This window comes from Miscanthus floridulus, chromosome 1 (genome assembly GCF_019320115.1).
Source record: "Miscanthus floridulus cultivar M001 chromosome 1, ASM1932011v1, whole genome shotgun sequence".
NCBI classification, from domain to species: domain Eukaryota; kingdom Viridiplantae; phylum Streptophyta; class Magnoliopsida; order Poales; family Poaceae; genus Miscanthus; species Miscanthus floridulus.
The window spans coordinates 166,907,224-166,921,829 of NC_089580.1; the positions used below are offsets into that span (position 1 = coordinate 166,907,224).

The 14,606-nt window shown below is 49.2% G+C and overlaps 2 protein-coding genes and 1 pseudogene across 2 annotated transcripts; all 3 read left to right on the plus strand.

The window, feature by feature from the left end:
- The first annotated feature begins 218 nt into the window (after positions 1–218).
- Positions 219–5,063, plus strand: LOC136500991 (cardiolipin synthase (CMP-forming), mitochondrial-like). Its single transcript, XM_066496484.1, has 7 exons — positions 219–697; positions 2,204–2,301; positions 2,402–2,452; positions 2,571–2,684; positions 4,222–4,278; positions 4,360–4,445; positions 4,547–5,063. Exons 1-7 carry the CDS (start codon positions 259–261, stop codon positions 4,665–4,667), a joined length of 966 nt encoding a protein of 321 aa, XP_066352581.1. The 5' UTR covers positions 219–258; the 3' UTR covers positions 4,668–5,063.
- Positions 5,064–5,522: 459 nt separating this feature from the next.
- LOC136547219 (pentatricopeptide repeat-containing protein At2g37310-like) lies at positions 5,523–6,342 on the plus strand (annotated as a pseudogene).
- A 102-nt stretch (positions 6,343–6,444) lies between these two features.
- LOC136547208 (uncharacterized) lies at positions 6,445–14,125 on the plus strand. The gene is made up of 6 exons (XM_066539180.1): positions 6,445–8,271; positions 8,403–8,751; positions 9,827–10,312; positions 10,536–10,683; positions 10,817–11,274; positions 13,582–14,125. The coding sequence occupies exons 3-6, from the start codon at positions 10,287–10,289 to the stop codon at positions 13,982–13,984; spliced, it is 1,035 nt and encodes a 344-aa protein (XP_066395277.1). The 5' UTR covers positions 6,445–8,271; positions 8,403–8,751; positions 9,827–10,286; the 3' UTR covers positions 13,985–14,125.
- The last annotated feature ends 481 nt before the right edge of the window (positions 14,126–14,606 follow it).

A 14,606-nucleotide genomic window follows, 5' to 3' on the forward strand; every position in this document is an offset into this window, starting at 1 on the left:
CAAATGCTCGCTGCTCAGTGGGATCCAGCCGTCGGCCAGCCCACCGGCACCAATACCCGGACGAACCGAATCCGACGTATCGCCGTTCTCGCGCGACCCCCCCCGGATTTGGCCCTCCTCCCCTATCTCCCTCGTACACGACGAGACGAGGCCCCCCCGTCCCGACCCTCTACGCGCCTGCCTACGCACGCCTCCTTTCACCCCCCCAGCCCCAGCCCACCCACAAGAGTAGGAAAGTAGGAGGAATCAATCCGCCCCATGCCCACATCCGTCGCCACCCACGCATCCCTCCTCCTCAAAGCCGCAGCCGCCAAGCCCTTCTCCCCCCGCGCGGCGGCCCGGATCCCCGCCCCCGCCCCCGCCCCTTCTCCTCGCCCTCCCCCTCCGCCCGCCGGCCGCCGCCTGCCGACCACGGCGGCCGCTCTCGCCGCCGCAGCCCGCCGTTTCCGGTGGCCGTCGGCGGCGCGGGGGCTGTGCGCTTCGCCGCATTCCGGCGGCGAGGGGATGGGATCTGATGCGGGGGTCGGGGTCGGGGCCAGGAAGAGGCGGGTGCCGGCGGTGAACGGGCTCGCCAAGGACGTGCCGGTGGTGAACGGGATGACCAAGGAGGAACCCGCCACCGCGCCGCCCAGGCTGCTCACGCTGCCCACCGTGCTCACCATTGGCCGCGTCGCTGCCGTGCCGCTCCTGATCAGCAGTAAGCTAATCCTGTTTATTTTCTTTTACCCTTCTCTCTCTCTCTCTCTCTCTCTCTCTCTCTCTCTCTCTCTCTCTCTTTTCTGTTGGTCGGATCATGACGTCTTGAGGCGGGTGGATATGTTTCTTTCTTTTTGGCGCTTTTCGTTTGTATGTAGTAGGCTAGTAGCAATGGTGGAAGCCTGCCGGTGGTGATAAGGTCTTGGACTGAGTAGGAGAAAAACTATAACAAGTAAAGCTTAAAAGGCCACTTTCGTTGCAAGTTTGTTGCTGGAACAAATTCATCTAATTATTTATTCACTAAACAGAAACAGTGACAGATGCTGGAGGTGTTATATGAATGTTTTAACCTCCCTAATTCACTGTCTTAATCTTGAACTGCAAGTACATACGTGTAACCCGCACAAACAATTTATGTACGCCTTAACTACCTAGGAAAAGAGTTTATGATCCAAGTTGCAAATGACCTTGGGGGTTCTGGACTGTGGCACACAACTAAAGCCTTGGTGTTTCTGAAATTACACAATGGCCCACTCCTTAATAACCCCAACCTGCAGTACCTGGCCAGCACCTTCCACAACCTGCACATCAAACTGTATGAGGTGTTTGTGGAGGAAGAGATGCTGCCCAGATACTATAGTCTGTCCCTATACTGAGGTCTGTTGTAAGTTCTAACCTTAGGTCTTAGGATCAGAAAAACCATGGCTATGTGCTACAGCGCGTAAACGCCATGGATCTTTTATGCAGCTTGAACAGCAAAATTTGTGGTTACAGTAATTTTATCAATAAATTCATTGTGAAATGAGGCTGGTTGAAACATGTGTAGCCATTGCTAGTCTCCATAAGTCCAAGTGCCAAAACAATTACCCTTTCGTTTATCCTAACAGCCCAAAACTTTATTGAAATGACTTTGCACATGCATCTTTTTTTTTTTTGCTCTTGTTGATGCGCGGAGTCGGTGCAGCGATTAAATGGATTGACACGATACTTATCATTCATATAAAGTAAAGAAACATTACTTCACTATAGTTTGCTTTTGTATCCCAACAGCCCAAAGCTTTATTGAAATGACTTTGAACATGCATATTCTTTTAGCTCTTGTTGATGCGCGGATTCGGTGCATGGATTTGGATGGATATGATACTAATCATCCATATAAAGTAAAGAAACAATACGTGTTTGCTTACTGGAGTGTGAATTGTTTGCTATCCATAAAGGGTCCAAGAACTTCATTTTCATGCAGTTGGACTTGATCACGAACCTCGTTGAGCAACTTAGTCTTTTCTTCTGCTTGTGTAGCAGGATTAAACACCATGCACTATTGCTTCAAACAAAATATACTTCTGTTGGTTTCTGCTGGGCGCTGCTATTTATACACGCTTACAAGTTGTTTGGTTTGGTGCTTATGTTCAACCTAATAATATTTATTTGACTGCATTGTTTAATTGGTTTGTTTCTCTTATTTTTTTTAGCTTTAACCTTTTGTTATTATTTCTACCACCAACAGCTTTCTACATGGAGGGTCCATGGGCAGCTACAGCCACAACAGGCACCTTCCTTGCTGCTGCAGTCACTGATTGGCTAGATGGTTATATTGCTAGAAAGGTATGTCGAAAATATTATCTGAATAATATGCTAGACTGGGTTGCTGTTCCAGTGTTTTTTTACTCATTTTACGTTTCCTGATGATCTGGTTTATATACAGATGCAGCTAGGAACACCTTTTGGTGCATTTCTTGATCCTGTGGCTGACAAGGTTTCTTTCTCTCTCTGCTGCCCACCACTTTCTGGCATGTTTACAACTAAGACTATCAGTTCTCAAAAGATGAGCTATTCACAGGATCTAACTTAATTGCTCTAATTCTTTGTTGCAGCTTATGGTAGCCGCAACATTAGTTTTATTATGCACCAAACCTTTGGAAACATCACTGCTCAATGATGGGCCATGGCTTCTAACAGTCCCTTCCATTGCTATCATTGGGAGAGAGGTAGTTACTCTGCCAATCTGCATTGCCACTTCCAAAGCATTTAGTGAAACCATTTGTTAATTGTAATTTTTGTCTTGGCGGGGAATCATAGACCTGGAAATTTCAGAATGCTGTTGTGGTTTATGTTGATATATATGTTTATGAATTACTGTCTGCTTAGCTGACATTATCTCTATGTTCATCCCTCAATATTACAGTTACCATCCTGGTCATTAACTTGGTGCTTGTAGTATTGGGTGCATGCATTTATACATACAATCATACATGCTTATAACTTCACGGAATGGAAAAGTGTTTTGGAATCTTTACCACCTTTAGTGGAGCCGGTACAGCTTGCCTCTTAAGCAAGATGGAGTCATTTCATCATGCGGAGCCTCAGTTGAGTTAACTCTTTTGATACTCCAAGTGTTTTGAGAAGCTATATAAGGGGCCATTTATGAGTGTTCCCAGCTCCAGATTCTCCGTGGGAATCGCTCCTCGACACCTAGACACCCAACGGGTAAAACACAACTAGATTCTGGTGGGAATATGACAAGAATCGCTTCTCCATTTACATTGGGCGCTAAAAAAATGCTCCCCATTCAATCCCACGAAAATCACTCTAGAATTACTTCCCACCTGCTCCCCACCAGAATCACTCCATTAGAGAATCAGGGTGGAGCTCTACCAAACAGGCCCTATGTTGCCATAAAAGTTAAGCTAGGGAAATCATGAGATTGTCTGATAACCTTCCTATGAATGTGCTATCGTGAGTGGCTTTAGAGCATCTCTAGAAATCTCCTATCCATTTTCCCTTAAAACCTTCTATAGTGGGTATCTCTTTTAACATACATGGGATACGAGGGATGGGTTTTGCAGCAAATCCCTTTTAACATCATCCCTTTACCTCACATGTCAATTTATTTTTTCCTTACTCACCATTCTCCTTTTCCTCTCCCTCTCTTCTCTCTCACGGTCACCTGATCCCCTACCGAGAAACGCTCACACGCCTGGCACCGCGGCAGCATGGCACCCTATAATGTGGCCTGCTCGCCCACACTACTCTCTCTTCTCTCATGGTGTCACGTCACATAGCCTGGTGCGGTGGCATGTGCGGTCCTGGTGGCGTGGTGCAGGGGCATGTCCGTGATGAATGTGAACAGCTGTTGAGCACCTGGTGGGTTGAGTGAGGGAAGGAAAGGGGATGCAGAGCAGATCCCCTTTGCTTGAGGGAGGGAGAGTTTTTCTTAGTTGAGAACAAAATTTGGGAAAAGTGATTGTAAAGGGAAATTGCTGGACCCCCCCCCCCCCCCCCCCCCCTAGTTCCCTTTATCACCAGTTAAGGGAGAGAGGGGTCGCATTTTCTCAATCTGGTAGAGATGTTCTAGTTCGTAGACGTATCTGTTCATTTTCCTTGTATAAATGAATAAAAGTTGATTCTGCTGCTTTGTGGTATGAGTTATTTGCTGCTGCTATGTGCCTATGTGGTATGGGAGCGAGCTTGCTTGCCATGGGTTAAAAATCTGACATCACTTTTTCCCTGTCTGTTTGTATGTAGATTACAATGTCAGCCGTGAGAGAGTGGGCTGCATCTCAGAATAGCAAAGTTCTTGAGGTTCCTCTATCCTCTTACTCTTCTGTTCCATTGTATCGATAGAAGTTCAACAACTAAAGAAATTTCAACTTGCCACGACAGGCTGTTGCAGTTAACAACTTAGGGAAGTGGAAGACAGCAACACAGATGATAGCATTGACTCTGCTTCTCGCCAGCAGAGATCCAAGGTACATGAAATTTCATTTGTCCATGTTATTGTAGCTTTGCTATTGTTTCCTTTTTCCAACTGATACATGACATGGTTCGTGTTATGCACTCTGTTTTGCAGTCTACCTGCGCAAGGTGCTCTAGTTGCCCCTGGTGTTGCTCTACTTTACGTTTCCGCTGGACTCGCCATATGGTCCCTAGTGGTGTACATGAGAAAGATATGGCGGATACTTCTAAAATAGTATTAGCATATATATAGTGTAATAGAAGAAACAGAAGCAAGGCGAGGTTCCATTCGTGATCGTACAATTTTTGGAAGGCTGTTTAGTTGATTGGTGGCCTGGGCCCAAGCTGGTTGTGATCCTCATTCCTCAGTAACTTGTGCGTCATCTATTTTTGGTGGATTTGCCGCCAAATTTGCTGAAGCATGCCAGGATCCTATTAGATTCTTAGAAACAAGATATGATGTGATGTGTCCTGCGTGCGTAATGGGATATTAGTCTGCAATTGCAATGCAGAAGATTGTAACCTTATACAAACACAAAACCTGGAGGTTTGTGCGTGTGGAGTTCTACCATTGTAATCTACACATAATATCATATGCTAGGAGCATACAATTATTCTTTTCAGGGGTGACAGTTCCCGTCTCTAATGTGTACTCTCTCCGTCCAGAAAAAAACGTAATTCTAGCTTTGAACCTGGACATTCAATGTCTAGGTTTAAATATGTTTTTTTCTTGACGGAGGGAGTAGCTCGCTAGCTCTTTTGAATCTGTTTTGTTGACTGGCAATTGATACAGTTATTTGGCTGAAACCTTAACAGCCCGCAATCTAAATCTGGCGGTCAATCACTAGCTCTTTTGAATCTGTCTTGTTTACTGGCAATTGATGACTGAAACCTTAACAGCTCGCACATCTGGCGGTCAAAGACTGATTAAAATGTGACATTTTTTATTCATTAGAATTAGAAAGTGAACTGTTTCTTATAGAAATCTTATAAAAAAATCAGTTTCTTTAATTTATATGGAATTTATGTCATGAAAGGACTAGTCTAACCCACTCCCTGCCTTTAATCGAGTAGCCGTTCAGGAAGAGCGAATGAAGCTCCCGTCATGGCTCACCGCCGGACCCTCGGGCGTACGGCCACCTCATCCAGCTCTGCGCGGACACCGGCCACCTCGCCGCCGGCCAGCTCCACGCCCGCCTCGTCGCTCTCTCAGTTACGCCGTCCAACTTTCTCGCCTCCAAGCTCATCTCCCTCTACTCCCGCGCAGCCCGCCTTGACGACGCACGCAGGGTGTTCGACGCCATCCCGCGGCCCAGCGTCTTCGCCTGGAACGCCATCCTCATTGCACTCTCGCTCCACTCTCCCGATCCCTCCGCCGCGGTCCGCCTCTTCGCCGCCTCCGGCATCTCTCCCGACGAGATCACGCTCTCTGCGCTCCTCAAGTCGCTGGCCGAGTCCGAACCGAGGCTGTCTGCACTCGTCGCCGCGGAGTTTCACGCCGTCGCGGTCCAGCGCGGCTTCCGGGACGACTTGTTCGTGTCCAATGGTCTCATCACCGCGTACGCGAACGCCGGAGATTCGCGCTCTGCTCGGGCGGTGTTTGACGAAATGCTACGGCGAGACGTGGTGTCCTGGAACTCGTTGATATCGGCGTACGCTCGTGCAGGGTGGTACCGGGAGTGCCTGGAGCTGTTTCAGGAGTTAGCGCGTGTTCATGCTGGTGGCGGTGTTGGACCAAACAGTGTCACTGTGGCAAGCGTATTGCATGCCATTTGAACCAAATGCAAAGGTCTGGGGTCCATTGCTTAATGGAGCAGCAGAATTCGGTGATGTTGAGCTTGGTAGATTTGTATTCGATCAACTATTTATGATTGAGCCTAAGAACACCGGTAATTACATTGTGATGGCTAATTTGTACTCAAATGCTGGCAAATGGGAAGAAGCTGAGATCATAAGGAGCATGATGTGGGGAGTTGGGCTCGAGAAGGTTCCTGGGTGTAGTTGGAATTGAGGGGTTTCAATGGTCTGCATGTTTTGTTGCTGCATATACATCAAGCAAGCGAGCCATAAAAACAATGTGGTTGTTGATGGATTGATTGATCTGAATTGTGGAAAATAGCTTGTTCTCAACCAGTGCTAGACGAAGACAAGTTATATTGATGGCGTTCAAAAGATCTAATAGTTGAGATGTGATTATCATGCTTGAGAGCACACCTGATTTGTAGAGCTATTTGGACCACATCATTTCACTCTCAACTGTGTGGCCGGTCTTGATTTGAGTGATTAACTAACGTAGGCCCAATACGCATAAGAGTTCAAACCAATGAGAGCAACATTCCATGACCTTCTTATCTTTACAAGGTGATAGATACCGAAACCTGTGAATGTAAAAACTTTGGAAGCAGTAGCAATCTAATTTGGATTTTCAGGATCTGCAGGCATCAGCTGAATCCCAACCCTGGATGGAGCACCAAATAAGCTACATGCAGAAGGCTATTCACTGCATCAACATAAGTTGCTCTAGTGACAGATGCAATGAATGAAGTTTCTAATTTGCAACGTTATCCTGCTGTTTTCAATCTCTACAGTATGGGAACACCATAGCTTTTATGTAACGATGTAGAATACAATGCATATTTCTACAGTCTATCATGCTTTTCTGAGCATATTGTTCTCTCAATCAAATCAAATGCACAGACTACTTTGCTTGTCCCTTAGACCCCACCGTATTCTGGCATTAGAAGCAGAACTGCATGGAGCTAGTACAACAAGATCTGTCTTTTAGTGCCCTTGTGTGTGTGTGTGTGTGGATCAGGGTTCACATGCTTAGATCATTCTACTTCGCTACTTCCCAGCTCATGAACTCCAAAAAGGAAAAGCACACATGTAGTTCTCTGATTTTCACCATAACTTGTTCTGGCCTCACTGCTAGATATCCATGACTCTTATTTCGTTGTTCCCAGGTTCACATGCTCATCACAGGCTGCGCAGATGTGGCAATATGATAATGTTTCTGGTGGCGTCTTTGATGAGACGATGTGAAGCATTCAGCCTTACAATCTTGATGTGTGGTGGTCCAGCTCACCCTGGAGCCTTGGAGTTCAAGTGAAGCTAAGTCAGTATAACCACTGCATCTCTTTAATCATAGCATAGCAACTCTGCATTCCCATCTGAGCAGACGTATATGGAAAAAAGAAACATAGCTCCAAAGGTGGAATATTTCATAATTAGGATTTAGGATCACAGAGTGCCTAAAAATTCCGAATGAATTCGAAGAGTGCCTAGGCGCCGTCACAGGCTAGGCTACCACAAACAAAACACACAGCAAGACAGGCCAGGAGAAGCTTTTGTCACTCCATTTCCCTTTTGGCACGACCTCTGCTGTCAGTATATTTGTAGGAAAATGGTTGGGGTCGAAACCTGGCTAATTATGTCCAATTGTCCGTTCCTATGTCTGGATCCATATAGGTTTCAAAATGTTTTGAATAGATTGATAGTGTTATGCCTGCTGATACTGATGATACCTTTGTGCACGTGACACGCCTACTCGGCAGGTCACGGTGCTAACCAGCGGCAGAGGTGGACAAGGACGCGGTGTCGTCTGTGCATTGGCTTTGGCTGGCCTGCACGGACGCCGAGCACCAGCATGGGCTATGTGTGCTTGCATTCACTTGCCGGAGAAGCGCCGCGGCCATCATCGTTCGTCGCTCTCCCAGATCAGCAATGATGGTCGTCGGTACCGCGCGCTGTAATCATGTGGGAAAAAAAAAGACGTGGACCCCCAGTAGAAGGATACTTCTGCACTGCAGTACCTAGAAGTTACTGTTCCCAGTGGAACTGGTACAGTCCCCATCTCGTCATCTTTGTCATTCTACTTTGGTCCCTTTACACTTTCTTCTACCTGTTGCTTTTCAACGCATAGTTTTTTGACCGGTCGAAGCTCTAGTCTAACCATGGCTTCAACCTTCAAGAGACCCAAGACCTTGGCAGCAGCCCGAGGAGCGCGAGGACCCAATACTTTGGACCGTACGAGGCCTGGCATGATCCCAGGGGGAAATGTTGCAGCTTACTGTCGGTTCTCCTCGTGCCAATTATTCGCGCATTATTCATGATTTCTTGGTTGTTAAGCTCGTGGGTGAAGGAATTTTCGTACGGTACAAGAACGGCAGCAGCAGCTCATGCGGCACGAGGAGAATCTCAACTGTCAAGTAGGTTCACAAAAGGCTCACGCTTCACAGGGTTGGGCGGTGCCGAACGCCAATAATCCCTCCAGGCTCCAGCACCTCTCCAGCCAACTCCTCTCTGCATTTGACATGGCAGGTCAGTTCCGGTTAGTCTATATGCTTTGTTTCACCAAACTTTGCGTGCTTATACTGTTCGTTAGCACATTATTCTTTAGAGAAGAGAATATTTGATAGTATATTTGAGAATCCACATGAGAGCACGGACAGCTCAACTGTCATTGTTATCGCTGCGCCATCTTGTCGGTTCTCTCCCCGATTCAGGTCACTTCAGTTCGGTTCAAATCGCGGGAAGCAGCACAGGAAGCTCGTGAGGCAGCCCGACAAGGACGCTCGACGCCATTTTTGTCCTGGTATCATGGTACATGCTACGTGCACTCGTCTAGTGTACTGTATTTTTCTGTAAAAGAAAACAAATGAGAAGTCGATGGCTGCCAGGGATTCTTTTTCAGGCGCTGCTAAAAACCACGAGGAAAAGAAAATTCAGCAAGAGGACAGCAGGGCCGGGCGGCCGGCTGGGGTCGAAGTCGAACAGCAGCAAGCGGGTTGAATGAATGAATGAGCCAGACAGCCAGCAGGAGGATCGGGCTGTCACGTGGCTTCCCTTTCTGCCGTCCGCTGTCCTCCCTTGCTCACACACACGATGACAGGAACCAGGATTGCAGTTTGCAAGGCCCAAGGCGGTTGCCCCACATGTCCCCTGGGACCATCTCCTTTGTTAATAGCTGTATTAGCATTATTATTACGGGTAAATACAGCGTTGCTTTTAGTATCGTTAGCATTCTTATCTGTACCATCTACAGTGATATGCAGGATCAGTTTTTTTTTTGTTTAGGTTAGGGCTTGTGCCTTGCACTTGCAGCTGCCAAGGAGTATCAGCCTGTTCGGTTGGCTAGTTCGTATCATTGCTGGTTCGTGAAGAAGTACTGTTGGCTGGTTTATGTGAGAAAAAAATATTGTTCCGGCTGGAAATTTACGTCGTTTACGACAAGCCACCGCCAAACGAACAGGCTGTATATTTTTGAGCTCAACACACAGTCACAGATCCTCATGTGATGTGACTGCTACAACGTTGCATTTAGGACCTTGTTTGCATTCTGTCTTCTGTGACGGGGAGAAAAACCTCACGTATTCTCATATCCATAATTTTTCAGTGATGAAAAAAGAAACAAGAACAGAAAATGCGGTGCCTGCAGAATGTACTGCAGTGTAGTGAAAAGAGAGGGGATGTTTCCGGTGACGCCAGTAATGCACCTCACGGGTGGCGTTCACGGTCTCGCGGACAAAACCGGCGGCCCCTGTGGTCATCAAATCCCATGCTTCTTTTCGAGGCCTTGGCGCTGGTACCACTCCTCCGATCCAGACCCACTCCCACAGGGAGAGCGTGCTGTGTGCCTGTGGCTCACGCCCCGAACTGAGGCGTCGGACACCTTCCGCCTCAAGCCTCCTCCAGTTCAGCAGCCCGCTGCGCCGTCCCCTGCCCGCGAGCTCAAAAGTCAGAGCCGCACGCAAGAAGCGCCCAGGGCTGCCGCCAAACGCTGCAGATTAGTTCCCAGAGCCCGAGCACCATCCGGTATCATATCACACGCCAAGCTTGGGTAAAAGGATCGGAGAATGGCTGCGCAGGCGGTGCAATGCAGGTTGCCGAATTTCCCCGAGTTGGTTCATTCTTTCTTGCATTCGTGGATGGTTTCTTGGCTCCCAGCATCGTTTCTTTTCTTTTCTTTCTTTTGGAAACTCTAGCATCATTCCTTTTTCTTTTCTTTTCTTTCTTGCATTGAGCTGCATGTTGGTTGCTTCATGGGATCCTAGGATCAATCTCTGACCTGTCTGTGAATTTGTGTTTCGTTGCATTGATTGCAGGGTGAGCGGTGGGGGTGGGGATGGTGGTGGCGGTGGCGGTGGCGGTGGAGGTGGCATGAGGACGGTGGAGTGCCTGAGGGGGAGGCTTCTCGCAGAGAGGGTGGCATCCAAGGCTGCAAAGGAGGAGGCCGACCAACTGTCCAAAAGGGTACATTACATCTTATCCCATCTTCTGCAGCACATTCCGTACCGCTCCATCCTCTTTTAATTCCTATTGGCTCACATACTAATTGAACTCTCTTTCTCTTTTCTGTCGATTTCATGGTCGGTTTGGGTCACAGCTGGACGAGCTAGAGAAGAAGCTCGCCGACGAGGTCAAGGTGAGGAACAAGGCGGAGAGGAGGCTCAGGAGGGCCATCAAGAAGCTGGAATCCCTCAAGATTCTGGACGTCGAGCTCTCGGACGGCTCCATTGGGTCGCTCTCCTCCAATGGCCGCTCCGGTCACCAGGCGCCGGAGGTGGAGGTGGAGACGGTGGAGGAGAGGAACAGCCCTGGCTCGTTGACCACTGATGGTTCTGTGCCATCCGGTCCTTCCGGAGACGCCGACGCCGACGCCGACAGGGACATCGCCAGGGAATCATCGGAGGGATCATGCACTCAGGTGAATTCGTCCTCCCAGGACGGGAGCTGGTGCTTCGTTGTGTCAGAGCAATCCCGGCCTGGTTCTTGCACATGTCTTGCCGGAAACACCACCCACTGCAGTTCAGAGGGGAGTGGCGGTGACCATGATTCAGAGAGGTACGCGTGCAGATCGACTCAATGCCAACCGGTAGTTAATTTTCTTGTTGATAAAAAAACACTTTCTTAATTTAAGGATTTGTTTTTGTTTTCATCATAGTTACTGGATTTTAGCTTTCTTATTACTATCTTTGTCCAGAAGAATTGCATTCTTCCAGACTTCCAGCGAGAATTATGTCAGCATTCCTCCTCTTAAATGTTTGCCTTTTTGGAGCTCCTGGATGCTAGCTCCAATAGGCATCTTTCACCATGCTAGGTACAGAGGAAACAATTAGTGCTTCCCTTTGCCTTAGAACAGAATGATTGCCTTTTAGTATAGCATGCCTGCATGGGAGGTGGACTGACATTGCACATGCTAGGGCACCCGCAATAATCAGAACTGCTTACTATTGCTCTAAACTAATTTCTTGAATAGTACTGACTTTTAGCATATAGTTTTTAACATGGATTAAGTCCATTTTTGGCAACTCAACTATTGGGTTCGTCTAATTTTGACAATCAACTATAAAAACGTCTAATGCTAGTACCCCAACTATCAAAACCGTCCACTTTTAACACCTGGACACGGGTGAGGTTGTTTTGTCCCACGTAGAGCGGTTTTGATCACGCCACGCTGGCATTGACCTCCATCTTAGTGACATGTGGGGTCCACACGTCATCAACTCAACCCCTCTCTCTCCATCCACACGCCCATGCCTCCTCTCTCCGCGCGCGGCGGGGCGAGCCCTGCTCCCTCGGGGGCGCTACTCCCTCCGACGCGGCGGTGCTGGCCTCGGCATTGACCGTGCCACGCTGGCCCCTCTCTTTCCTCCCGTCACCGGCAGCGAGCAGGCTACTGCGGCAGCGTGCAAGCAGCATGGCGGTACGCGAGCAAGCTGCTGCGGCGGCGCGCGAGCAGGGCGGTGGCGCTCGAGCAAGTGGCGGCGGCGGCGGCGCGCAAGCAGGCTACGGCGGCTGCCGCCTACCTGCGCCGCAGCCGAGCTCGCCACGGACACCGCCTCCATGCGCCGCAGCCGAGCGCGCCGGTTCCGCCTCCAAAATTGGTCACCTACACTCGACCTCTCTTCAATTCCTCTTACACGTAGCCTCCCGAGGTTCCTAGCTACCTTGTGGACGCGGTCGCACCGGCTTTCGTGCATCAGAGAGCTCTCCCTGGCTATCTGACGCGGCGGAACCGCGACAACGGCGTCGCGTGCACGCGCAGATGATGGCTCGGTATGGGCGAGACGGGGCGCAGCGTTGTGCCCAACCAGGCACGCAGTGGCGGCAGGGCTCTCAGCCATGGCGCGGACGTGGCAGACACACAGCTCGGCGTGGTAGAGCCAGCGTGCAGCAGAGGCACGCCTGGCAGCGGGTCAGCCGCCCAGCCGTCGAGCGTTGCGACGACAAGGGCACGGTCGGGTGTGGCAGTGAGGTGGCAGCGCGGGCGCAGCAGGTCAGCAGGACCGGCTAGGGCAGCGACCGGAGAAGCGGCGACGACAGGGAGAGGCTAGAGCGGCTCAGCCACGGCACGGGCGCGACAGTGGGTCGACCAGGCGAACTGCTATGATAGCGCGGCGAGGCAGCATGGTGCAGGGCGAGCAGGCGCTCGGCCCTCGACGACCAGACGCGGTGACAGCGGACACCGGCCGAAACAGAGTGCTGCACGATTTTTGGCGTGCGCGTTTCTTAGATTTCACTGTGACACTCTGGCCCGTTCAAGTTAGTAGCCCCAAGCTTGCACTTAGAACTACAACCTTTATTTAGGCACTTTCCAGTGTCGAGCAACTGGCAGGGAAGAATAGAGGCCTCAACATCGGTTTATCAGGCTGTGCAGCGTGGAGAGGGATGCGTAGTCAAAACCGCTCAACGTCGTCAAAACAGTCTTGCCACCGCCCAGGTGCTAAAAGTGAACAACACAATAGTTGAAGTGTCAAAAATGGACTTAATCCTTTTAACATAGATGACCCCACATGACATTCACACATAACCTTGAAATATGTGTAAGAACTTAGTTCTTGATTAAGAGCTAGTTTTTTCTTTCTTTTCTATTAAAATATGACAAAAATACTTAGAGCTAACTTAAAAGCCCATTGCTGGAGCTGACCTGATAACTTCCTTTATCACACCGGACACCGGTGGATGCTACATAGCTTCCCAAACGAATGAAAGATTGTGCATTTGCAAAGCGCATGACCACAAGTGACAACAAACGATAATAAGCAAATCTACTCCAATTTTCGCCTGCTATATTTGCGGTTTAGTATTTTTTTTCCTCACACGTACTAGTACTGCATATATGACTCGTGTGATGTGTTATTGTGTCAGGCAACACCTTGATGCATCCAGTGGCTGTGGCTCAACAAAATCCGAAGAGGCGTTCTACGAAAGCGACGACAGGCTAGCGCTTGTGCTAGTAGACCCCCAGCTCGTTGCAGCAGCAGCAGACGACGGTCCAAGAACGCAGGACAACGAGACGCAGGCAGGAGAGGTCCGTGCCAGGAGTCACGAGGAAGAACAGCAGGTAGAAGAGGAGAGCAACAAGCTTGCGATCGTTCTAGCCGACCCCCAGCCTCAACCGGCAGCGGCCGCCGCTCAAACGGGGCCGCCGAAGCCACACGGCGACGTGGAGTCCGTTCTCCTGGCGCTGCGGCGGGTGAAGGAGCAGCTGCGCTACACCATCGAGCGGCGGTCGCAGCTCGTCGCCCACCAGGAACTCTATGGCCACTGAGGCCACCGAGCGTGCATCTGTTCATTTTCAACTGCAGTGATTTTATACATAGTTGTTTAGTGGAGTACCTGTAGAGAATGGAATAAGATCGCTCACGTGGAGACACTTTTTTACAAAGAATGAATTTCTAGGTGTACTTTATTTGTTTCTGTTTGCTGATGAGTTTATCGAACAGAATGAAATACGGTTGTCAGAGGAAATGCCAACGGCATTTTGCTGGATCCATACGATACGACCATACCGTCCCGGTAGCTTTTCACAAATGGACCATTTATCCACTGGACGAGCATCGCACCTGCACCACATGCGTTATCTGTTACTCCCAGACGCCATGCTCCGTGATTATGGATTTCCATATCCCGTTTTTCTAGCATTGTAGCAACAGAAACACGGGGCACACACAATAAAAGAGGGCCACCTTGTTGTCTTCTAACAGTTAACTGTTAATCTCCACCGGTTGACCCAACGGTCAATTGGTCCGCGCCTTGATCGGAAGCACCCAACTGTTTTCCTAGCTGATAGGCCCCCGTCGCGCATCGCTATAAAGAGGAAGGTAGAGACCGGTGCGAAGATACGAGATTCACTGTTGCCGCCAGTTTTCCACCAAGTCTAACCCTAGTCC

Coding starts and splice junctions, on each gene's coding strand:
- LOC136500991 (XM_066496484.1), top strand. CDS start 259: ATGCCCACATCCGTCGCCACCCACGCATCCCTCCTCCTCAAAGCCGCA. Junction 2,453..2,570: donor TTGATCCTGTGGCTGACAAG/GTTTCTTTCTCT, acceptor TCTTTGTTGCAG/CTTATGGTAGCCGCAACATT. Junction 4,446..4,546: donor CTCGCCAGCAGAGATCCAAG/GTACATGAAATT, acceptor TCTGTTTTGCAG/TCTACCTGCGCAAGGTGCTC.
- LOC136547208 (XM_066539180.1), top strand. CDS start 10,287: ATGGCTGCGCAGGCGGTGCAATGCAG. Junction 10,684..10,816: donor CCGACCAACTGTCCAAAAGG/GTACATTACATC, acceptor TTTGGGTCACAG/CTGGACGAGCTAGAGAAGAA. Junction 11,275..13,581: donor GGTGACCATGATTCAGAGAG/GTACGCGTGCAG, acceptor TTATTGTGTCAG/GCAACACCTTGATGCATCCA.